This window comes from Euleptes europaea, chromosome 17 (genome assembly GCF_029931775.1).
Source record: "Euleptes europaea isolate rEulEur1 chromosome 17, rEulEur1.hap1, whole genome shotgun sequence".
Classification (NCBI taxonomy): Eukaryota; Metazoa; Chordata; class Lepidosauria; order Squamata; family Sphaerodactylidae; genus Euleptes; species Euleptes europaea.
Window position 1 is genome coordinate 23,253,426 of NC_079328.1, and position 25,783 is coordinate 23,279,208.

Below are 25,783 nucleotides of genomic sequence, written 5' to 3' on the forward strand. Positions count from 1 at the left end.
ATGTCAAACAGAAAAAGGGTTTTGTTGGTCCTGCTGATCTTTGCTGCATGGGTAGCTGAAGGTAAGATTTTTAAATGAACAGAAACTAGTTGGATTATTTTACTTTGGGTCTCTGTTGCAAAATGGAACAGTTAAGAAAATAGCAGTGTTTGGAGAAGGGCGAGATGGGTTCTACCCTTAGGATCGTGACCCAGGAGTCCAGAAGCACCTTAAAGATTGTGTGTGTGTGTGTGTGTGTGTGTGTGTGTGTGTGTGTTAAGTGCCGTCAAGTCGCTTCCGACTCATGGCGACCCTATGAATCAATGTCCTCCAAAATGTCCTATCTTTGTCAGCCTTGCTCAGGTCTTGCAAATTGAGGGCTGTGGCTTCCTTTATTGAGTCAATCCATCTCTTGTTGGGTCTTCCTCTATTCCTGCTGCCCTCAACTTTTCCTAGCATGACTGTCTTTTCTAGTGACTCTAGTAAAGATTAGCAACATTTATTTCAGTATGAGCTTTCATGAGTGAGTTAATGTTATCAGATGCATAGAAAACTACAACTATTGGGCTGGCTTAACTACTCTATCGCTTATCAAGGCTAAAGAAGTCACTTCCAGCTAGTCCCATTCTACTTACTGGCTTCTGTTTGCACTGGTAGGGTTGCCAGGTCCCTCTTTGCCACCAGTGGGAGGTTTTTGGGGCGGAGCCTGAGGAGGGTGGGGTTTGGGGAGTCCAAAGCAGACATTTTCTCCAGGTGAACTGATCTTTAGCGGCTGGAGATCAGTTGTAATAGCAGGAGATCTCCCGCTATTACCTGGAGGTTCTCAATAAAAAAACAGCACATGGCTCAAACTACTATCAAACTAAACATATATTATACCAAATTCAGAAATGCAATATCAAAAAACATAGAAAAGCAACCTATCTGGCTAAATACATGCGAACAGACACACTTACACACACAAGTTGGTGCTGAACAATGACAAGACCGAAAACATGAAAAATATATACAAAATATACAAATGTATTGGTCCCTCGAACCACCTGTGCGAGTCCAACAAAAAGGGATTTTTATAAGAGAGCCTCTTCAACACAGGGCTTATGTAATATCCATCCGTGGACGTAGCTTGCACCGGGCACAGGGAAGACCTCCTCCGTCTTGCTTGTTTGGCTGTAGCTCACAGCTTGCAGCAAGCCCAGAACCCTTAAAAGGGTAACTTGAAGCATCTAGTGGGGACCACAAATCGTCTTATGTTCAGAACCGGATGGAAGAGATGCAGATCCTAGGTATTCTTTGCGTTTCACCCTCAGGCTTCTTCAGCCTCTAAAATACTCTCAGTTCGCCTTGAGTTGCATTCTGCAGGTTTCTAGGAGGTTGGCAACCCTAGTTTGCAGGGATCCATGCTCTCCTGTGATGGCACCTTCAGTACTCTAACAAAAAAAAAAAAAAGGCAACTGAGATAAAACCTGGCAGTAGAACCATGCAAAGTCCAATTCTTGTTACTTGATCTCGTAGTAAACCAGAAGAAAACCAGGATAAATATTGTGTAGAGCAAAAATTCAGAAGTCCCTCCTTTCATTTTTTTACTGAGAAGTGTAAAATGAAGATATTCATGTCTAAATTAGTCAAGGGAATTTATTTGGAGTGAATTTGCGAAGAAGGAAACCAGCATGTTCCTGTCCATGTCTGGTTTCTACATGTCCATGCTGGCACAGGAGTTGCACGCAGAAATTTCAGATTCAGAGACTTTTAAAAATTACTTTAGGCCTTTCAGAATAATGAATAAAAAAGGTGAAGAAAAGGTGAAAGGAGGCATTTGTGGTGTATGGAATTAAAGGTGATTAGCGGTGCATTCCTCAAGCCCAGTTACACCCTTCTAAACCCATTGACTTCCAAAGGCATTAACTTGGTTTAATGTTTCATTCCAAATGATGCAGAGAAAGCTGACTGTAAGGAGAAGGTGAAGTAGATGGAAAAGTCCAAAAATAGGGTTGCCAGCCTCTGGGCAAGGCCTCCAGATCCCTGAGATCATTTCGCCCGGAGCAAATCGCTCCTGTGGCATTATACACTGCTGAGGTCCCTCCCCTCCTGAAATCCTGCCCTCCCCAGGCTCCGCTCCCAAATATTCAGGAATTTCCCAACCTGGAGTTGGCGACCCTAGTTCAAAAGGTGAAAGATTGGGGAAGGGAAGTGGACCCCTGGTGCCAGGACTCAATGCAGGGCACAGGAAAAACTGGTACAAGAACTGGGTGGGTCCTTGCTACTCTTTTGGCACCAGGAAGTCTCTCGGGTCCTGAGTGATGGTTGCCAAGTGGCCCCCGCCTTTTTCTTGAGTCTAAGGCAGTGGTTCCTAACCTTTTTTTTGGCCATGCCCCACCTAAGCATCTCTAAAATCCTGATGCCTCCCCTGTGACATTGTCACCAGCTGACTGCCGTGTACATTCTGATTTTAATTTTAAAAATGTGTATGTCACAATATATATTTATATACTGTATATGAGGCCCCTAGAACCATAAGAAATGCAAAAAAATTCACTGTTAATAACTCATTCTCGAATTGCCCCCCTTAAAAATCAAATTGCACCCTTGTGGGGCGTGTGCCCCACGTTGGGAACCACTGGTCTAAGGTCTGATTTGCAGAAAGTAGCCTGTAATGTATGGAACGAAATAACTGCTGCGGTGATCACAAGACTGTATATAGGAAACTTCTAAAGTTGACGCCACACTAGGATTGCCAGCTTCAGCTTGAGAAATTCCTGGAGATTTTGGGGGGCAGTGCCCAGAAAGGGTGGAGTTTGGGGAGGGCTGGAGATGCTCAGTGGGGATGTGATACCATAGAGTCCACCTTCTAAAGGTGCCATCTACTCCAGGAGTGCTGATTTCTGAAGTCTGGAGATCACTTGCAATTAGGGTTGCCAACCTCCAGGTAGTAGCTGGAGATCTCCTGCTATTATAACTGATCTTTAGCCGATAGAGATCACTTCACCTGGAGAAAATGGCCGCTTTGGCAATTGGACTCTATGGTGTTGAAGTCCCTCCCCTTCCCAAGCCCCTCCTTCCTCAGTCTCCGCCCTCCACAATCTCCCGCTGGTGGCAAAGAGGGACCTGGCAACCCTACTTGCAATCCCAGGAGAACTCCAGGCCCCACCTGGAGGTTAAATCCGAAGGAAAAACCCTATGCTGTATAAAACTAGTGCATCAATACAAACTTACACTGAAACTGAATACAACTGATGTACTTGGGTATTTTTGGATGTGTGTATGTTGTATTCAGTTTCAGTGTAAGTTTGTATTGATACACTAGTTTAATATAATTGAGCTGCGTGCTGTGCATTTTTGTTGAGTAACACACCTGGAGGTTTGCAACACTAAGTATTCTCCCATTAGTTTCTAAAGTATTTTAGTATAATAGCAGCAGAATGCTGGTGTATAACAGAGGATATAATATCATTGTGTCTTTGACCAAGAATCGGTCTCTACAGCAAACGGGTAATTCATGCAAGGGAGTTTTACCCGAGGTTCGTTGCTCACTGGACCCAAACTTTCCAGTTGGGAATCTATGCACCAGCAGCCTCCAAGCTCAAATCAAGTCCCGCCCCTTTAAATGCTGCTTTGTAATTGGCTAACTTGTAGTGCTTACTTTATGTGCTTACTTGAAGTATGTCCTCAGATGGCATGTTTAATCGTAACGCAGATCAAATGCTATTCAGATTCAGCATTGTACAATCTATCATTTCTTCCAAACAACAGATAGCTGGAAGTTGGCATCTTGCTTGGCGTATGCCCAAAGCCTCTTATGCTGAAATTCCTGTGGATACTTAAATCCAGAGACTGAAGCCACAAATAGAAAGACTGTTCTTTATGCCCACCTGAGAAAAGTCCCAGATTTGCAGAAAAATATGAAATCTTAAAAACAAATACATTGGTGGGTTAACCCCCCGATCTCAGAAGCTAAGCAGGGTCGGCCCTGGTTAGTATTTGGATGGGAGACCACCAAGGAAGACCAGGTTTGCTGTGCAGAGGAAGGCACTGGCAAACCACCTCTGTTAGTCTCTGGCCATGAAAACCCCAAAAAGGGGTCGCCATAAGTCGGCTGCGACTTGACAGCACTTTACATACATACATACATAAAAAAAAAAAACAGAAGCAGTGCCTGTACATTTAAGAAAGGAAGTCACAGTGGCTATTGTGGGAATTGCTAGGCAACCACAACAACCTTTCTAGCCTTCAACCCTTAGTTTGTCAGTAAAAGAGAAGGGGAGAGGCAGGCTCCTTTTCAGGGCTGATTTGTCCTGAAAGGCTGCCACTGCTCCCCTCCCTCCTGCCTTGGAGGCAGAACTTATCAGGGCCAGGGCCAGCAATAACCATTGAGCAACTTGCTACCATGCAGATTTGTGTAACTCACCCAGGTGCAGCAGTGGCTACAACCTACAGTAATGTAACTCTCTTGGGCCTCACAGCAGCCTCTATACAACTTACGCAACTTGGCTGGGTCTGGCAGTGGCCACCACTGACTTTTGCAACAGGGGCAGACTTTCCCCTGGGAGAGGCAGCCAGAAGGATGAAAGGAGAGAAAGCTGAGAGCCAGTGTGGTGTATTAGTTAAAGTGTCAGACTGGGATCTGGGACAGTCAGGTTCCTCTCTCTGCCATGGAAGCTTGCCGGGCCAGTTCACCCTCTCAGCCTAACCTACCTTGCAGGTTTATTGTGAGGATAAAATGGAAGTCAGAACGTTGTATGCTGCTTTGGATCTCCACTGGGGAGAAAAGTGGGTTATAAATGAAATAAATAATAAATAAAGCTGAAGACTGGGAGCAGATAAAAGAAAGGATGGTTGGTCTGTGGGAAGGAGAGAAGGAAGCAGGGAAAGTAGGGTTGCCAACCTCCAGTTGCTAGCTCCTGCTATTACAACTGATCTCCAGCCGACAGAGATCAGTTCTCCTGGAGAAAATGGATGCTTTGGCAATTGGACTCTATGGCATTGAAGTCCTTCCCCTCCCTAAACCCCGCCCTCCTCAGTCTCCACCCCCAAAACCTCCCGCTGGTGGCAACCTTAAGGGAAAGGGTGTAGAGGCTGTCAGGAGAGAAAGAGAACATATTGGAGGGAGCAGGATACAGCGGAAACTGAAGTGACCCCTGTGAGTCTTTGTTGGTTCCCTGCTTGTTTATTTCAAATTAGGGTTGCCAACCTCCAGGTGGTGGCTGGAGATCTTCTGCTGTTACAACTGATCTCCAGACAATATAAATCAGTTCCCCTGGAGAAAATGGCAGCTTTGGGAATTGGACTTATGGCATTGAAGTCCCTCCGCTCTCCAAACCACGCCCTCTTCAGGCGTCACCCCTAAAATCGCCAGGTATTTCCCAACTCAGAGCTGGCAACCCAATTTCTCATGTCTACTCCCTTCTTCCAGCATGGATTTTAGCTCTTTCATATACAATGAAGAGGTGTGTTGTGTACAAAGAAAATTGCATTAGCAGAGCCCCTTCACTGTATTAATCATTAACAACGAAGCAGAAAATATGCTGGAAGATAACTTATGCTGGGCTTGTGCTTTCTTGGGCCAAGTGATGCCATAGTTGTGCTGAACGGTTGCCAGATTTAGCTCGAGGCAATGTCCTGCCCTGCTTGATACTAGATAACTAGGGTTGCCAGCCTCCAGGTACTAGCTGGTGGTCTCCTGCTATTACAATTGATCTCCAGCCGATAGAGACCAGTTCACCTGGAGAAAATGGCTGCTTTGACAATTGGACTCTATGGTATTGAAGCCCCTCCCCTCCCCAAACACCACCCTCCCCAGGCTCCACCCCAAAAACCTCCCGCTGGTTGCAAAGATGGACCTGACAACCCTACAGATAACTATTTTATGCAGTAGAAAAGAGTCCGAATCCAATAGCACCTTAAAAACTAACAAAATTTCTGGCAGGGTGAGTCACAGCTCACTGAGCCAGACATTTTGTTAGTCTTTAAGGTGCTACTAGACTCTAGCTCTTTTCTGCTGCTGCAGACAGAGTAATACGGCTGCCTATCGTGAACTATTTTATGTCCATTGCACAGGTCATGATCCTGCTCCTCCAGAAGTGCTTACAAAATATGGGAGGCTTCGAGGCCAGAGGGTCAAAGTCAGCGCTGCAGAAAGAGACGTGAATGTTTTCCTTGGAATTCCTTATGCAAAGCCACCAGTTGGGGACTTGCGGTTTGCCCCACCAATACAGGCTGAACCGTGGAGTGGTCATAGAGATGCAACATCCTACCCAGCTATGTGAGTCACAACTAAAATCTGTAGGTCTCTCCAAGAAAGAGCCATGTGCTCTCACAGCAACGTTAGAAGGCTAGAAACAGCCCCAAGGAACCACAATTTGCCTCGCTGGGGAAACTACCATAGGCTATATGCAGGGCTACCTACCTGCACATGGGCCCTAGCCTTCTCCTGGAATTACAACTGATCACCAGAGTACACATGAACACACGAAGCTGCCTTATACTGAATCAGACCCTTGGTCCATCAAAGTCAGTATTGTCTACTCAGACTGACAGCGGCTCTCCGGGGTCTCAGGCAGAGGTCTTTCACATCACCTACTTGCCTAGTCCCTTTAACTGGAGGTGCCAGGGATTGAACCTGGGACCTTCTGCATGCCAGGCAGATGCTCTACCACTGAGCTACAGTCCCTCTCCAGGGATTAATCCCCTGGAGGAAATGGCAGCTTCAGCGGGTGGACTCTATGATGAGTTCCCTCCATTCCCCAAGCTCCACACTTCCCAGGGTCCACCCCCAACTCTTCAGGAATTTCCTAACCCAGAGCTGACAATCCTAATACGTAAATTCACCCCATGGGAAAAATAGCAGCTCTCTGGGACTGTTTCAGGTTGGGAAAACAGTGGGAATGGGAAGGTTTAAGCCCCCTCTCCCTGCCTTATGTATACATCCTATCCAAATTAGGTCTCCCTTGTGTGCCTGGTGTTGGAACAGTCAATGGTGTACAAAGAAGAAGAGAAGAAGACCCTGCAGGGGGCAGCAAGAGGGCAGTTAGATAGGATAGTGATGTCAGCCCCTTCTCACCTGTTAAGTGTCATTCCTTGTCTGTCTCCAGATTGCTGCTCTTAGGGCAATATCCTCGTTCTTCTTGGAGGTTCCACAGTCTTGCACTCTCAGCTAGTCATATCAGGCATACTGGACTAGGGTTGAACTTGGGGAAGTTGAACATGAATAGAAATGATCAAAACTTCATACATTGATGCTACAAACATCACACTGGGCAAGTCTTCCTTCAGCTGATCTCAAAATGGCTGGCCACTTTGTGGTTTCCATTCTCTTGGTGGTTTGCCCCCAGAACGGCTTCCCTCCATGCATTCCACATGGGATGCTTCAGTTCCTGCTACCCAGTCTTGGCTGTCTTATGCCACTGAAATTTCCGTTTAGTGTTTTATTAGAGCTGGATTATGAGGAAACTGTTATAAATCAGAGTCGATGAATTGTGATTGTGGTTACAGAAGAGTCAGATCAGAGCACACAATAAAACAGAGACAGAGACTTTTGTCTTAATCAAACAAAATCCTTTACTTTCCTAAACAGGGTGAGGTACACGTGGAGTAAAACAAATAATTTTACTAACTAGTTTCCAATAAACTTGCTAGTTTGCCCCAACAGGTAACTACAGGCTTAAATTCCATTGTCTCGCATTGAATCCCTAACAGAAACACTTTGGTCCCATTGTACCAAATAAACCTGTTAGTTTGGGCTGTATTTTGCTTGGCTTTGTGAAGGTGTCTGCAGGATCCAGTGGTCGGACAAGCTCTGTCGGATGCTTTTACTACCAGAACGGAAAAGGTCTCTTTGACTGTTTCTGAGGACTGCTTGTATTTAAATGTCTACACAGTGGCTAATTCGGACACGAAACCAAAGTTACCGGTAAGCACATGTCTTGCTACTCTAGGGAGGGCTTTTAGTTCTTTATTTCATTTATACCCTAACTTTCTCCCCAAACACTCTAACCACTGACTCCTTGTATTTGCCACCTGCCTTCAGAGTCCACCCACTGAAGTTGCCAACCACCAAGTACTAGCTGGAGATCTCCTGCTATTACAACTGATCTCCAGCCAATAGAGATCAGTTCATCTTGAGAAAATGGCTACTTTGGCAATTGGACTGTATGGCATTGAAGTCCCTTCCCTCCCCAAACCCCACCGTTCTCATGCTCCACCCCAAAAATCTCCAGGTATATCCCAACCTGGAGCTCGAAACCCTACCCCCATGTCAGGAGGCTGGAGGCGGTTTTCAGAATTAGGATTTTGTATACCCAAATCTGAATCCCCACTCCGCCATGGAAGCTCCTTGGGTGAGCTCATCAGGAGGAAGGGAGGGGAAAACAGTACTGTAAGCAGCTTTGGTTCCCCACATAAAATAGTTCATGATAGGCAGCCGAGTTAGTCTGTCTGCAGCAGTAAAAAAAAAGCTAGAGTCCAGTAGCACCTTAAAGACTAACAACATTTCTGGCTCAGTGAGCTGTGACTCTCGAAAGCTCATACCCTGCCAGAAATTGTATTAGTTTTTAAGATGCTACTGGATTCTGGCTCTTTTCTACTGCATAAAATAATTATCCATAGGTTTGCCAGGTCCCTCTTCACAACCGGCGGGAGGTTTTTGGGGTGGAGCCTGAGGAGGGTGGGGTTTGGGGAGGGAGAGACTTCAATGCCATAGAGTCCAATTGCCAAAGCAGCCATTTTCTCCATGGGTGGGGGAATCCAAAAACAAACTGTTCTATCAGGACCAACCTACGGTATATTTGAATACAGAAAGAGAAAACTGAGAAATCTTTGTACTATCAATTAACGGATCTTAAAAAGGGAAGAATATCTATAGTTTCGCAGAAGAAAAGCTCCAGAAGCAACGACAAACGTTGTACTCAAATTCTAGTTAATGTTGCTAATTTTACTCAGGGAAAACTTGTCCATTAGCTAGGTGAAAGGTTTCTTTGGTGACTTCCCACCAAGAAAGATTATATTCATTGTCAATTGCCTCAGTCATAAATTGTAAGATTTCCTTACTGTGAATGGTGCTATGGTTTATGACTAAGGCAACTGGCAAGAAATATAATCTTGTAGAAAATCACAAAACAAGGCTCCTGCCTGATGGGTAGTTTTTCCCTCCACCTATGCAAGGGGATACTGGTGGGATTATTTCCCCATGTGCGGGATGCATTCTGGCACGTTTCAGAGGACTCTTGCTTACAGAGCAAAGTATTGAGCAGAAATCCATATATTTTATTTCTAGGTGATGGTTTGGATCCATGGAGGAGGGTTATTGTTGGGTGCGGCGTCCACATATGACGGGGCACTGTTGGCGGCTTCTGAAGATGTGGTGGTTGTCACAATTCAATATCGGTTGGGCATCCTTGGTTTTTTCAGGTAAAACATGCTGCAGACTTTTCAAACCCTATACAGGTCTTTTATGCATGGCTGTTTCACGCGCCTTCACCACTCCGTCGACTTCGGGCCTTTGGGTTGATTATGCATGCCGTTTCCAACTGTCCGAGGTTGCCTCCCCCCCCCGCCTTTCCCCGCATTTTGCCCGCGTTTTCAGAGACCTGTTTTATCTCAAATTTGAAAACGTGGACAAAACGTAGAGTAAGGCAGGGGGAGAATGAGAAGAAGAAGAAGAGTTGTTTTTTATATGCCAACTTTCTCTACCACTTAAGGGAGACTCAAACCGGCTGACAATCCCCTTCCCTCCCCATCCCCACAACAGACACCCTGTGAGGTAGGTGAGGCTGAGAGAGCTGTGACTTGCCCAAGGTCACCCAGCTGGCTTCGTGTGTAGGAGTGGGGAAACAAATCCAGTTCACCAGATTAGCCTCCGCTGCTCATGTGTAGGAGTGGGGAAATCAAACCTGGTTCTCCAGATCAGACTCCCCCTCTCCAAACCACCGCTATTAACCACTACGCCATGCTGGCGACCTCTGACGGTCAGAAACGGCGTGCATAATCAAAGACCTGAAAGTTGTCGGAGGGGTGACGGTGAGTGAAACAGCCATGCATAAAAGTCCACAGTATACATCATTCCTGTGGTCTAAATGTGTTGGTCCGCTGTAGTCTTCATGCTACCCAACTGGCCAAAAGGACAACATTAGGATGTGTAGTGACCATCAGAAATTGTGTACATTTGTGATAGGAGTGGCTTTCCATTGTCAGCACTGCGTGTCCCTGAGGGAAATTAACTTGCTCTTACCATTGATGTTTGACACACAAGTAGCTGTCCTGTGAACACACCCTTGCTGTGGTAGTTTCTGTGGCCCACAGGTCACTGGCACATTCTTTTGGCAGTGGAGGCAGATGCCATTAGAGCTAAAATATTTATATTCTTCTCCCCCTTCCTCTACATTGTTCATTCACCTCAGACTCCCCAGTTTATTATCCCCAGTTTATTCTCGTAATAGATCTGTGAAGTAGGCTGTGCTGGAAGAAAGTGGCTGGCCTAAGGTCCACCAGTGAGTTTTTGTGGCCGGATATGAATTTGAATCAAAACTGCTCTCGTTTAAGACCAGTATTGCTACACCACACCGGCTGTCAATGCTGGAATGGTATTCTTATTCAGGTGATAATAATCTTCCACTTTTTTTGTGGGAGGGGGCTGAACATAGGGTTGGCAGCTCCAGGTTGGGAAATACCTGGAGATTTTGGGGGTGGAGCCTGAGGGCAGGGGTTTGGAGAAGGGAGGGACTTCGATGCCATAGAGTCCAATTGCCAAAGTGGCCATTTTCTCCCGGTGAACTGATCTCTATCGGCTGGAGATCAGTTGTAATAGCAGGAGATCTCCAGCTAGTACCTGGAGGTTGGCAACCCTAGCCATCAAGTCACAGCCAACCTGTGGCAACCCCATAGGGTTTTCAAGGCAAGAGATGTGGTTTGCCATTGCCTGCCTCTGCATAGCAACCCTGGAATTCCTTAGTGGTCTCCCATCCATGTACTAACCAGGGCTGACCCTGTTTAGCTTCTGAGATATAACAAGATTGGGCTAGCCTGGTAAGGAGTGCCTTTTTAGCAGCCAGGCAAAGTGCAAGAGACGAACAAAGAGCCAGCATTAGAAAATATACAGCTTCACATGTCTGAGAATTGACATGTTGATGAACAATCCATAACATTTCTGCAGCCCAAACACAGGAGGTTGCAAGTCCTTTATTAGGAAGGGGCATACACTAGGTTTCACCGTAAGTGATCAATATACACAGGAGCACCCTGTCTGATTACTTTAGCACACTGGCATGAATTGCACTTGGAATACTGGTAACTGTTCACTCCCATTTCCTTTTCTAGAAAGCATCTCTAAGAAGCCTTTGGTCCTCTCAAAATCATTTGACCCATTCTGGCTATACTAGCATCCCATGTACTTCTCCACTTTGATTTTCTTTTTGAAATAGCCCTACTTGGTTCTGTACTGAGCCACATTTGGCTCTGGTGCCATTGGCTGCAGACTCCTCATCTCAATCAACGTTTGGAATCTGCCGTTGGAGGGATGAAGATAAACAATAAATTCGGCAAGAGGCCATTTTAAACATTCAGATATTTTAAATAAATGAAAGCATGCCAGTTTTCTTTGTCAGAACCTCATTGAGAAGAATAAAAATGTCCTTTTTTGACCTGGTACCCCGTAAACAAAGCCTGCCTAGTAAACGTCGGGATGTAACGTCACCCCATGGATCAGTATTGACCCGGTGCTTGCACAGGGGACTACCTGTACCTTTTTTTTACCTACCACCTTTCACCTTCAACTTTCCAACAGCTGAGTACATATTTCTTGAGTTTCTCCTTCTTTCCAGTTCTGGTGATGCAATAGCCCGTGGAAACTGGGGTCATCTTGATCAAGTGGCAGCTCTCCAGTGGGTTCAAGAGAACATTGCAGAGTTTGGAGGTTATCCAGGCTCAGTTACTATATTTGGCGAATCTGCAGGTGGATTCAGCACTTGTGCCCTGGTAAGTTATTGACAATCATTAAAGCTTTGCTTTTATTTTCTAAACAATCAGGGCTTTCAAATGTATTATTAGAATTTCTGAGCAGCCCTGAAACATCCCATAATTACTATTATTTAGTTAGGGGATATTGGTATTATTATTCTTTCAGAGCTGTTGTTTTGTGAAACTGTTGTAAGAAGGATCCAGAGATTTGTTTTATTAAAGTATTTTCTTAAAATGTGGCATCTTTAGAAACTCTCTGTGAATGTCTCTGCCTTGAGTTTCATCCTGCTGAATCTTGGCTGGAAAGGCGGGCTGCAAAGGAAGTCAATATGGTTGAAGGCAGTGAAGGTGCATCATTTGGCTGGCCTCCCTGCTCCTTTGCCCTTTTCCCATCTTCTTTCCCCTTCCTACCCTTCCTATCTTTTCCCTCTTCTGTTTCTCCTCCATCCTCGCTGTCGGTGTCTTCCTGGCTTAGGCCGGTGGGGCCTTGGAGGTGACCGGCCTTCTCATTAACACCTTGGCAAACCTCCTCTGCAAGGACATATAATTGGAGCTGGCCATTGAAACAGGGCACCATCTTTGTTAAATTGGGGTTTTAAGTTTTTATTATATGTTTTAAGTGCTGTCGTATTCGTGTTTTATGCATATTGAATTATCTATCGGAAGCCGCCCTGAGCCAGGCAGTGCTGGGTAGGTCTTTCAAGGGAACGTGCCCCCCACTGCAGATGTTCTCACTGAGGAACACTGGGGAAGCTTTAAAATCAATGGGAATAGAGTTAGTTGAAGAAAGGCCATCACTGGTATTTGTGCTTCCCTTCCCTTCTCAGGTCGTCTCTCCGCTGGCAAAGGACTTGTTCCATAAAGCCATCTCTGAAAGCGGCGTCTGTCTCTTGGATGGTCTCATAGACCCCCATCCCGAAAATCTAGCTAAGGTAGGTTTTTGGAGGGAGTGCTAGAATTTAATTTGAAGGTACCTGTCAGCACCAGAACAAGGCGAGAAGAGCCTGTGGGCATCATAAGCTGCTTGAGGGTGGAGGGCTCTCTAGGGGAAAGGGGTATTCGCACCAGAATTGGAAGGTAACCATCTCTTTTGAAGTATATACTATGAACTGTGGAGAGGGAAGGTGGCATGATATATTTGGTTGCCAACCTTCAGGTAATAGCTGGAGATCTCCTGGTATTACAACTGATCTCCAGCCGATAGAGATCAGATTGTTGTGACCCCAATGTCTATAGAGTCCAATAAAACAATGAGGAGGAGGTTGGATAAACTACAGCTCTTTTATTTTGGCCAAAGCACAGAACCGGGTGAACAGACTCCAAACCAAACAGAGTCAGGAGACTGTCACACCCTAGCAGGAGGCAAACAGTACTCTTATACCATGAAGGCGGTTACATTCCATTAAAAGATACATTCAACCATACAGTCTTCAGCAGCATTATTGAGTATTAAGGATACAAAGTCAGCACTTTCTTTTGCGCAAGCGAATCTAACTATCCTTTCGCGCTTACAGGGGACAAAGCAATCTATAGGAATTAGAGAGTTCTTTGTGTGCACGAACGAGGAAGGAGGGAGGGAGGTCTCTGTCCTTGGGCAGAGACAGTCTAATCGGGCTGTGTGTGTGTGTGTGTGTGTGTGTGTGTGTTGTTTCTGATTCCAAAACAGTGGAATGTGGGTGAGTGTGCTTATGATTTTCATGGACATGTAACCCACAACAAGATCACTTGGAGAAAAGAGCCACTTTGGCAATTGGACTCTATGGCATTGAAGTCCCTCTCCTCCCCAAACCCCGCCCTCCTTAGGTTCCACCCCAAAACCTCCCGCTGGTGGTGGAGAGGGACCTGGCAACCTTAATGGTAGAGCTTGATTCTATCAGATCTCAGTAGCTATGCAGGGTCGGTACTTGGGAGACCACCAAGGAAGACTCCTCAAGGGAAGGCAATGGCAAGAGCGAGCATTTGCATTTGTTTTGCGAAGCCCTTGGCATGATTGCTAGATATTGCCAAACACTTTAAAAATCACAGTAATTTGGTTGAAAGCAAAAGCTTCTTGGTTTCTCACCTTGCCTTCTCGCTTGCCTTGAAAGCTCCTTGCTAGAGTTACCATAAGTTGATTGCAACTTGACGGCACTTGGAAGCCCAGGTTCACATCCCCACCCTGCCATGGAAACTTGTTGGGTGACCTTGGGCCAGTCACACACTGTCAGCCTTGACCCTGGCATGGGATGGGAGATCTCCAGGGTCGTGACGCAGAAACAGGCAATGGCAAACCACTTCTTAACGTCTCCTGCCTTGAAAACCCTACGGGGTCACCATAAGCCGGCTGTGACTCAACGGCATGTTCCACCACCAGTCATGTCCAGCATTTTGTGTCAGCATCCCAAGTTGGTATTTCTTCCTAAGAAAATGTTTTTATTGTATTGAACTAAGCCAAGTTTATATATATAAATATATACATATATATATATATGTATGTATGTATATGTTGCAAATGGGGTAAAAAACAGTAAAATTGGTCAAGAAGTTTCTAAAGGATGAAGGGACACCTGTAGCTAGAGTTGCCAATGTCCAGGTGGGGCCTGAAGAGTTCCTGGAATTCCCACTGAGGTCACATGAACACATGAAGCTGCCTTCTATTGAATCAGAGCTTTGGTCCATCAAAGTCGGTATTGTCTACTCAGACTGTCATGGCTCCCCGGGGTCTCAGGCAGAGGTCTTTCACATCACCTACTTGCCTAATCCCTTCAACTGGAGATACTGGGGATTGAACCTGGGGCCTTCTGAATGCCAAGCAGATGCTCTATCACTTAGCCACATCCCCTCCCCAATGACAGAGATCAGTTCCCTGGAAAAAATGGCTGCTTTGGAAAGTGGACTCTATGTCATTATACTCTGCTGAGTCCCTCCTTCCCCAAACCTGCCCTCCACAGGCTTTACGCCCCAAATCTCCAGGATTTTCCAACCCCAGAACTGGGAACCCTGCCTGTGACAGACCTAGGTTGCCAGCTCCAGGTTGTGAAATACCTGGATATTTTGGGGGTGGAGCCTGAGGAGGGTGGGGTTTGGGGAGGGGAGGGACTTCAACAGGGTGTAATGCCATAGAGTCCACACAGCCATTTTCTCCAAAGGAACTGGTCTCAATCATCTAGAGATCAGGTGTAATGGCGAGAGATCTTCAGGTGCCACCTGGAGGTTGGCAACCCTAAGCACGCCTGACCTCAGTGATCTGTGCTCTTTCCATGAGCCAAAACCTTTGATCTCCATGCCCTTTTACAATGTTATAGCAAAACCCAAAAACCGGATTTTTAGCATCAGAGACGCAGAGACCAAGACCAATATTCTGGTAAAATCAGTTTATTATTCAACAGCTGTTGGGTCCCAAACCTTTGCTCTCAGGAGCATTGGAAAATAAGTTTGAGACCCAGAACAGAAATGTGTTTGATTTTTTATAACCTTTGACAAGCTCATTATAATACTTTTACCTATGCATATTCCATAATAACTTGTTATTGGATATAGAGTCCTAGCTAATAGCTTACTGGTTGATTATAATATTCAGCCTATTTCTGATTGGTTCAATCATACAGGAAAATCATTGGTTTATATAGATGCATACAAGATTTCATTGGTCTACGTAGATATTGTTTAAAGTCTATTTACTGCACCTGGTATTTTATCTTGGCTACCATTAATCATATCCTCCCTTGAAATTCCGGCGCCTGTCTCACATTCTGATATTCTGGTCAGCCTTGAGCCAAACACTCCTTGTCTGGTTCCCCTATAATCTCTTTTTGGCTTCTTTTCTGTTTGTCTCTGAATTCTAAATATATATTTCTGGGGCCTGTTTTGGAGTCCAGTTATTTTATTTTTCAGGCCTTCTGTCTCAACAATGAGCCTGGAGGTAGATATTTTCAATCTCACGAAAACGGTGACAAATGTCTTTCTCTCGACTACAGAAAATCGCAGAATCTGCCGGCTGTAAGACATCAAGCTCAAGCGAGATGGTTCATTGTCTCAGGGGGAAGACCGAAGATGAAATTTTGCAGGCTACTCTCAAGATGGTAAATATGCTGCTCTGGTCCTTTTTTGTGTGTATGAACTGCATGTTATGAACGACACCAGAATGGCACTCGGTGTCAAATTCTCCCACCCTCCATCATATTTTGTTTCTCTGCTCCAGCACATTGGCAGATGGAGGTGAAAAACATTTTGATGTCATTATTTATTTATTTCATGTACAGCCCATGTTTCTCTGCAATGGGAGCCTAAAGTAGTTTACAGTGTTCTCCCTTTCTCCATTTTATCCTCACAACAACACTGTGAGGTAGGATACGCTGAGAGCGTGTGGTCACCCTAAAAGCTTTCATGGCAGAGTGGGGAATTTGACCCTGCATCTCCCAGATCAACACTAACCACTACACCACACAGGATTTCATTTGATTGTGCAATTTAATCATCACTTTGATGGAGGTGCAAACCACCATTTTTTCACAGTAGTAAGGGCATTGTCACACATAAGGTTATGTAATTGGTCATTCACATTATTTCTGGTTTCGTAATGGGTGAGTTTGAAACTTTACTCCTACATATACACCTTTCCCAGTATCTGAAGGGCATGTTTGATGTATACTACCTACTGTCACCAGGAGGAATGCCAACATTAAACATTTAATTGTGGATCTGAACTGCCCAATGCTTTAATTCATGTTAGTTTGAGTTGAACTGTGTGGCACAGTTCAATTCTGCCCTGACATCCAACTCATGTTTGATACGCATTTTGGCACTTAGGAAGATGCCTGGGTTTTGCAGCGCTGCACAGCTCTGTAGGTGCCTGCAGTTTGCACCGTCAAAGAACGCTGCAATTTCCCACAGCTAGCACAGATGCAGAGCTCTTCTGGTGACTTCTTCTTGCACTGTTGGAGCTTGCAGTTTGCCCTGTCGAAGATGCAGTTCTCTGCATGTACCTTCAATTTGCACTTCAACTAAGTTCTCTACTTCGCAGCACTGCGGAGCTCTGCATATGCCTGCACTTTGCAGTAAATGTTGCTGCATACTTGAGGGTGTGGGGGAAAGAGGACACCAAGATAGGATTCCATTTTTGACCCTGTCTCACTTGCAACATGTAGAGTTATGAATACAAAGTCATTTTGTTATGATGGCTGGAAAATAACACAGGCGGTAGCTAGGTAATCGTTTGGAGATTTCTTTCAACAGATCGTTTATTTCCCTGGTTGCAGTCCCGAAACAAGTAAAAAGACTAATAGAAAAACAGGTTTGGCAGGATTAGCTGCGTTATATTACAGCAAAAACTAATGAGCTTTATAAAGCTTCCAAGGCTAACATATTTATTTTGCCAGAAGCTTTGCATGAACTGGAGCCCACTTTGTCAGAGTATCCTTGAAGTGCCTGGTTGTCTTATAGAGTCCAATGATAGACAACAAGGAGGAGGTTAAGTTAAAAGCAACAGTTCTTTGTTTAGCTAAACACAGACCTGGGGTGAAATAACCACAGATAAGATGCAGGGTTACTCACCAAAGGAAAGTCAGTATCATTTATGCATTCGGATGGGGCAGGCCCATAGCTGCTGACAAGCAGATTGATACACAAAAGCACCAATACACCAAAGCACCAAAGGTGGAATAGGTGTCTACTCCACCTTAATTAGTATAGCCTATAGATGTTGCCCAAAGGCGTCACTGAGTGAGTGCTTGATCTTGTGAGCTTGTAACTAGAAACCACATTCCTGAGGATGAAGGTAATTTAGAGCTTTTTCTCTACTAGTGTGAGGCAGTACCAGGTAAGCAAGTGTAAGCTGTTGGCAACTTATAGTTGTGGATGCCAACGTTCCCAAACATATCTATGTGTGTGCATATGAGTACATAGTCACTACATGCCTTTATATAACCAGGCATTACATCCTCATATATTATATAACGACGTAAAGCGGGGGGGGGGGGAATGTAAATACTGGGGAGATATAGTTCTGACATGCAAAAGTACAGGCTGTGACATTTCTGTGCCAAACTCAAATGCAAGATAAACCACAGTGAAACCATGGTCTTCTAGAGTGACTCCTAAATGAATAGAATTAACCTTGGAGTCACCTGGAGTCTCCCTTTGCAGTTATTTTTCTTGAATGAAGGCGACTTACTATTCCAAGTAGCATTCCTGAAGTATTTATGGACAGCTTGAGAATGGAACATATTTATGCATTTAAAGTCTTCGCTTAGATGATCAGGGGTGTTCAAATTGTGCTCTGAGGAACTCTGAGGTCCCTTGGAAGCTTAGGAAAATGGAAAGCAAAAGGTCCTTCTCATTAGAGATGGAAGGTCCTCTCCTTTAGGAATTCCCCTGTGAACAGTGATACTCTTGCCCCAACTTTCATTATTTCTGTGGGGTTTGTGCGGGAAAATTATGGGAGGGCTGTGTCCATAACTGTACAAATGAATCTGCTGTTGTGACTTCTTTTACAATTCCAGGATTTCACCAGATTCCATGTGGACAGAGAAGAAGAAAAAGTAAGCAAGTCTGCTGACCTTTGACCTAGCCATGAGTCTATTTAGGAAGGGATTGCTTCTCTGGATAATTTTCTCCTAAAGCCAATATGAGGGAAAATACGCTTGAGGAAATGAACATCTAAAGGTGACAAAACAATTGCATGAAAAGGTGCATTTGTTTTTGATGACCGTGGGGGCTGCCAAGTGCAGCTGCGAACTTGCTGTTTTTCAAACAGCGGTTAGAAAGTGAGTGAGCTTGTTCAGGGAATCCCAGTGGATGTTCAAATAAGCTAAATAACAGTTTAAAAGGTGTGTACATGTGTTTAAGTTGATAGAGCCACTTAATTTGGCTGCAGCCTCCTTAGGCTGGAGGAAGGCTTCAGAGTTTGCTCAGTGGTGTGGTAGGATAAGGGTGGTATCAATCCTGTTGCGCAGCAAATGCCGTTGCCATTCTCTGGGCATTTTGGATGGGGTTTCACAGGTCCCTTTCTCGGCCTCCAAGACAAGGGGCTCTCTTGCCAAAGGTGGATCTCTCCAGTTGGTGCTTAGGGCAGCCTACAAATCCCTCCCTTGGGGGACGCAGTGTGCTAACCCCCTTCTCTGGGCTGCAGAGAGGATGGTGGGGGCAGCTCCTCTAGCCACCAATTTCCCTGTTTCCTGGCTGTCCACTGGTCTTAGGGGCTGGGGTTGTGTCCAGACATGATTGGGGAGGGGGGCTAGGTGTTTATGAACCTGTGTCACTTTTGGCCTGGCTTTGCTTACATTATCTGGGACAGCTGTTCTGAAAAAGTCTCTGGAGAGGTGGCATTAAAAAAAACACCCTTGCAAATAAATGAATTAATATGTTAGGGCTTGAATGCTATTCTGATGTTCTTAACTTTTTTTCTTTTTTATTTCAGCACACTTTGTTTTCCAATGCAGTTGTCGATGGTGTGTTTTTCCCCAAACCACCCAAGGATCTCTTAGCAGCCAAAAAAACCAATAATGTACCCTACATAATTGGAGTCAATAACCATGAGTCTGGATGGATAATTCCAAATGTAAGACATTTCTGTTTAATGCCACAGCTTAAGCTTGTTTGCCATCTGAGAAACTTCCTGTGTTTCTTGCACTGTTCACATCCCATATCCACTGTTCTAGATGCTGCAGTTTCCAGATCTCACAAGGGGCCTAGACAAAGCAACAGTAAATAAAATGATCCGCGGCTTAGAACAATTCACGGTGAGAAAGAAATTCTTATAAATTCTTAACGTTATGTTTACAGCCATCCCTGATTTCATCCTGGCTCGAAATGGAATTTAACCTTGCATTATTTAAATATTTAGAGGAGAGGAGAGTGGGAGAAACAGATGGCAGTGGGACAGACTCTGGGAGATCCATTGTGGCCTGTTGGTGGTTGCTCAATGTTTAAAAGGAGGTGACCCCTCACCCTTCTGGGGTCTAAAGCACTATCTGTCACTAGAGACCCACATGAAGGGGCACAGGAAAAGAAATGCTGGGATTTTCAGCTGAAGGGGATCATAGGATCCAGGGTCAGTTCCAGGTTTTGAGGGGTCCCAGGCAGAGAGTTCCCAGAGCCATGCTCCTCATGTGCCCACCACCAGGCACCCATGCCCTCGTTCCCTCCCACCCACCTGCATGCCTTCCATCTGTTTGTGTGGCCTTCCCTTGTCTGCTCGCAAGCATTTCCATCGCCCATGCTCACAGCAGCCTGCACACCTTTCCCCAGTGGCACCAGGAAGTGCGTGCAGTAGAGAGCATGGGTAGTGGAATGCTAGCAAATGAGTGGGCAGGGAGTGCTGGCAGCAGTGGGCCCTGCCAGAAGCCCTGGGCCCCGGCAGCTGACCTACCTCAGGGTATGCTGACACCGGCCCTGAGGGGGTCCATTGTTCACCTGTTCTGACTGTGAGCCACTGAGCAAGCAATCCTCCCGAGATAACAGAAGATCAATGATGCTCCGTGATTTTCATTTGCCTATATCAGAATGTTGACCCCAAACATGCTCACATCATTGCTGATGAATATCTGAAGGATACTGAGGACCCCATACAACTCCGGGACCAACTTCTTGATATGCTGGGAGATGTGGTCTTCGTTGCTCCCAGCATTCAAACAGCGAGGTACCACAGAGGTGAGTTTCTGTCACAACATCTTGGATTGGAAATGGTTCTCATGAGATCCACAAGAGTGGGGCTGGCTTACAAACACACCCCTCTTCCAAGAAGAGGCCTTGAAGGCCAACTGCTTAGCTGACAATCCACTCATCAAGCGCCAGTGCCAGTCGAGGGGAAAAGCTGGTGGCAGTGGTGGGATCCAACACAGAATCGCCTGTGTTATGATACAGTAAAGCTTGCTGGGTCACCAGCAGTCAGTCACTCTCTCATTCTAACTTAATTCATGCCGTTGTTGGGAGGATAAAATGGAGGAGATGGGGGAATGACGTTGTAAGCTGCTTTGGGTCCCAATTGGGGAGAAAAGTAGGGTATTGAATATCGAATTCAATGAAGACAAGATCAGGGGTAAACCCATGGCAATTTGTGTGAGGGTCTCAAAGTGGTGCTCAAACATTAAGAGACTAGAAACTGCTGGGCCAGCTGGATGATCGGCAAGAATGTTGGAATCGCTGAGGAGAAATATGGGGCTGTGGCCCAGAGAGGAACAAGACGGCCAGGTATGCTGAATTAAATGTTGGGGGAAGGAGCAATGTAAGGCTGCACCCCAGAGCTGCCAAGGGGAGTAGAGGCCTATTGAATTAATTTTGAAGGCTGAGAAGGAACGACATGGGTTTGAGGGTGGGGCCTGGACCTGGCAGAATTTGGAAAGTAAAGGTCACAACGGTAGCCTTCAGGGCGAGGTGTGTGGGACATGCAGAGTCCTCCAACTGAAAACGCAGCAACGGTGGCAATGTCAGACAGACAGAGCCAGGTTTTGGGAAGGGCAAGGATTTATTTATTTTGGAAATCTGCTGCCTCTCCAGAGACCTTCCTGAGGCACCTTGAAAGTAAAAATACTGTAAGATAATCAATCTAAAATAAATGAAGTAGCTAGGAGGGATTGAGAGGAAAAGGTCACAGAAGGTGTCTGCTTTCTGAGCGAGAGATGGGGAATTCCAGAAGGAAAGCAGGGGTGGGGGAGGCAATGGACAGGGATGAATCTGTGCCTGGTTTGAGTGGAATCTGGCTGCAACGGAATCTTCTCCTCTTGTTCAGACGCAGGATATCCAACCTACGTGTATGAATTCCAGCATCGGCCAAGTTTGCATGGAGTTCTTAAGCCAGACTTCGTTAAAGCAGATCATGGTGATGAAATTGTCTTTGTCTTTGGGAGGCCCTTTTTAGGAGGTGAGTTGGCATGGTATGGTGGTTACAGCGTCGTAGACTGGGAGGCCCATGTTTGAATCAGATCTCTGCTCTACCATGAAGTGAATTGGGCGTCCTTGGCCCAGTCACTCTTTCTCTCCCAGCCTAATCTACCTCACAGGGTTGTTGTGAGGATAAAAATGGGAAGGGTGGCCATTTCTACCACATTGGAGAATGAATGGGATAAAATCTAGCAGCAGATAATCCTGCTGTCCAAAGCACTGTGGCAATTAACTTATGATCTCCTTCAAGAGCACCAAGCATGTTCATAGTTGGGATGATGCACAAACAGAAGGTGGCTGTGACTGTAACTTCTAAGTACGCCTCGTAAGCAGAGCTGTGTTTATCATGTCATGGCAGTCAAATCTCAGGATGTTGATGGCACGAATAAGATTTGCAGGGGCTGCGTGAGATGGGCATGGGGTTGTAAGGAGGGTGTGTTTGTCTTGCAGCTAAGCTAGTTGGGAGAGCCAGCATGGTGTAGTGGTTAAGGTGTCGGACTAGGATCTGGGAAACCCAGGTTTGAATCCCCACTCTGCCATGGAAACCTGCTAGGTGAACTTAGGCCAGTCACACACTCTCATCCTCAACTCTGGCAAGTATTTGGATGGGAGACCTCCAAGGAATACCAGGGGCATGTTGTGGAGACAGGCAATGACAAACCACCTCTGAACATCTCTTGCCTTGAAAATCCTACGGGGTCGCTATAAGTGACTTGATGCCCCCCACCCCCCAAAAAATGATCTGTCAGCAACTTTTTATTCTTTGGTTTTGATTTTTGTTGCACTTGTTCCTTTTTTGTTCCATTCAGTTTTAGCTATCACGATCACCGTGTTGCTTGCTTGAGCAATTTTTTAAAAAACAAAAAAGGCATAAATCTATAACTTGCTGATGCTGTTGTTGTATGCCTTGCTTTGCAGATGATTCTAATGAAGAAGAGAGAAACCTTAGCAAAACAGTTATGAAATACTGGGCTAATTTTGCTCGTACTGGGTAAGAACATTGTTATGGTGGCAAAGCTAAGCAATATAAAGTGTGGGGGGTGGGAATCCGTCAGTAATGGGCACGGATGTTTTTGCCTGCAGTGGCACCTGTAGCCTCCATCCATCTGTAGCAGGCAGATTGATGCTTCTAGAGTGGCCCGGCCTTGTGCCCTTTTCTTATCATCCTTCTGTTTGCAGTACTTTAGGTTTCAAGCCAAGTTACTGATCTTAACCTCACCAGAGGAGTGGGAGTCCTGCCCTTCTCTTTGGGAAGCTCCAGTAGTATTTGAGGAGCAGACTAGCATAACAAGAGAAGCCATGGCTCAGTGGCAGAGACTTTGCTTGGCATGCAGAAGGTGCCTAGTTCAATCCCCAGTGTCTCCAGTTAAAAGGATCAGGTAGGAGGTGATGTGAAATACCTCTACCTGAGACCCTGGAGAGTCGCTGCCAGTCTGAGTAGACAATACTGACCCTGATGGGCCAAGGGTCTGATTCAGTATAATGTATTCCTCAACAGAGCTCACAAATGGTCCAGACACTGGAATTAAAAGAAACCCTACTTCCTAAAGCAAACTTTAGCTCCTGGGTACAAATCAAGTATGATGAAAATATACAAAACAAAAAAATTAGATATCAATTATGGTAAAGGTAGTGAAACTTTAACTTTAGTTTCAGATACAACAGTTGTAAAGCAGCAGGGCCAGTCTGGAAGCAGCCTTGGTCATAGAAGTGAACTAAACGAAACAACTATTCTGCATGTTTGATGCATTGCCAGATACACCTGCTTTTAAAATGGGGGATGCTGAAGCCTCCCATGGAGACCCTACTGTCATTTCTTTTCAGCTTATGGCAGTCCTTGCCTCTTTTTCCCCAGAGTGCAGTGTTAATTGTCAAGATGGATTCAATGGCAAACTAATTCTCTGTGATTAATGCTCTTAGGAACCCTAACGGTGATGGTCTGCCGACCTGGCCCAAGTATGACCAGAAGGAGCAATACCTGGAAATTGGCTTAAAGCAAAAGGTGGCGAAGAAGCTAAAAGAGGAGCAAGTTGCCTTCTGGACCAAGATCTTGCCTGAAAAAATAGCTCAAAGCAAAAGAACACGAGCAGAGTTATAAGTGACGCCTCAGTGGCGTCAAGAAGCCATGTTGCTATTGAGAAGTGAAATAAATTACTTTGTTTCGGTGGCTTGTTTGTAATTTCAAATAACTTTTGTCTTGGGTTGGGATACTGGTCAGTCACCTGGTCAAATATTGTCATCTGTTCACCCACTATCTTAATGGGCAGAGGCATCTATTGTCAAATTTACTATAAATCAAGTTCTCTCCTGCTGGCTCTACCAACTATGGTTCTGCAGAGAAGAATGGGAAAGTTTTAAATGAACTATCTTTTCTTCGGTTCACGGTCTTCCAAGAAACCTGTGGATCTCAATAAGTGCCAGGTAACTGCTGATTTATTGTCAAAGAATCTCCATCCCAGCATGCCTCTCTGTGATCTGAAATCTTTCTGCTCTTAAATGGAGCTTCTGAAGACTGAAATGAATGGCTCTTTTTATAGCTATGATGTATGGTTTATGTTTGGTTTAAGAACATAGCGTAGGTCTTATGTCTTGCTTCCACATGTACCCCTCTTTGTCTGTTGGGAAACGGGTCCTCTGCTACAGAATATGTTCCACTGGTGTTAAGTGCTTTCTGCTCATTGAATGATGCTGGCTTCACTTGAACAGAAACACCTAGCGTGTAGGAATACAGTCTGCATCGGAAGAACATGCTTTCAACAGATTTAGAAGGACACCAATGGAAGCAAGGTAGAGCAACCAAGCCAACATTATCTGGCAATGCATCAAACATGCAGAATGACAGTATTATGACAGTATTATGAGAACAGGAATGTACACAAATGCTGCTCAGGAGAGATCTGTTGTTCTTGGCTTTAATTTTGTAACTCGAAGAAGAGATTAGAAAGTTAGGTTTTATATGCTGACTTTCTCTACCACTTAAGGAAGAATCAAAGCGGCTTATAATTGCCTTCCCTTCCCCTCCCCACAACAGACACCCTGTGAGGTAGATGGGGCTGAGAGAGCGTGACTAGCCCAAGGTCACCCAGCTGGCTTTGTGTGTTGGAGTGGGGAAACAAATCCAGTTCACCAGATTAGCCTCCGCCGCTCATGTGGAGGAGTGGGGAATCAAACCTGGTTCTCCAGATCAGACTCCACTGCTCTTAGCCACTACACCACGCTGGCTCTCCTAGAAGGAGCCTTTTCACCCTGCACCATAATATCAGAACTCAGGGCCACCCAATGAAGCTGATGGGCTACTGGTACAGCACAAGACAAAATAAAATATTTATTTACTCAGCAATTAATTAACTTGTGGAATTTGCTGTCAAAGGAAATAGTGATGGGTATGAGCATGGAGAAAGTGCCAAAGCAGGACTACAGCTGAACCTAAGAAAACAAAAGTAATGACTACAGGAGGATTACACAACTTTAAGGTTGACAATGAGGAAATTGAAATTGTTCAAGACTTTCTATTCCTTGGCTCCACCATCAACCAAAAGGGAGACTGCAGCCAAGAAATCAGAAGGAGATTGAGACTAGGAAGGGCAGCCATGAAGGAGCTAGAAAAGATTTTGAAGTGTAAGGATGTGTCACTGGCCACCAAGACTAGATTAATTCATGCCATCGTATTTCCTATTACTATGTATGGGTGTGAAAGCTGGACAGTGAAAAAAGCTGATAGGAAGAAAATAGATTACTTTGAAATGTGGTGTTGGAGGAGAGTGTTACAGATACCGTGGACTGCCAAAAAAACAAATCAGTGAGACCTCTAAATAATAATCTACTGTGCTTAGCTTCTGAGGTCTGACCAGATGAGGCTAAAGTGGGCTATTCAGGTTAGGGCCATTGACAGGTACTTATGTAAAGAGGAATGTTTCCAATAATGATAATGAGGGAGTTCCCAAAATATTATGATGGTTGTTTAATGATGATATCATAATCACAATTAAATATAATAATA

The 25,783-nt window shown here is 45.1% G+C and overlaps 1 protein-coding gene across 1 annotated transcript; it reads left to right on the forward strand.

Moving 5' to 3' along the window:
* LOC130489139 (fatty acyl-CoA hydrolase precursor, medium chain-like) lies at positions 1-23,881 on the forward strand. The gene is made up of 14 exons (XM_056862869.1): positions 1-61; positions 6,034-6,238; positions 7,741-7,885; positions 9,248-9,381; positions 11,790-11,943; positions 12,753-12,857; positions 15,882-15,986; positions 18,405-18,443; positions 19,322-19,462; positions 19,563-19,643; positions 20,406-20,553; positions 21,632-21,763; positions 22,702-22,774; positions 23,704-23,881. The coding sequence occupies exons 1-14, from the start codon at positions 1-3 to the stop codon at positions 23,879-23,881; spliced, it is 1,701 nt and encodes a 566-aa protein (XP_056718847.1).
* Positions 23,882-25,783: the final 1,902 nt, after the last annotated feature.

Excerpts from the sequence above, each read along its gene's own strand:
- LOC130489139 (XM_056862869.1), top strand. The coding sequence starts at position 1 with ATGTCAAACAGAAAAAGGGTTTTGTTGGTCCTGCTGATCTTTGCTGCA. Across the intron at positions 18,444-19,321 it reads TGGACAGAGAAGAAGAAAAA|CACACTTTGTTTTCCAATGC; the intron begins GTAAGCAAGTCT and ends TTTTTATTTCAG. Across the intron at positions 21,764-22,701 it reads TGGGAGGCCCTTTTTAGGAG|ATGATTCTAATGAAGAAGAG; the intron begins GTGAGTTGGCAT and ends CTTGCTTTGCAG.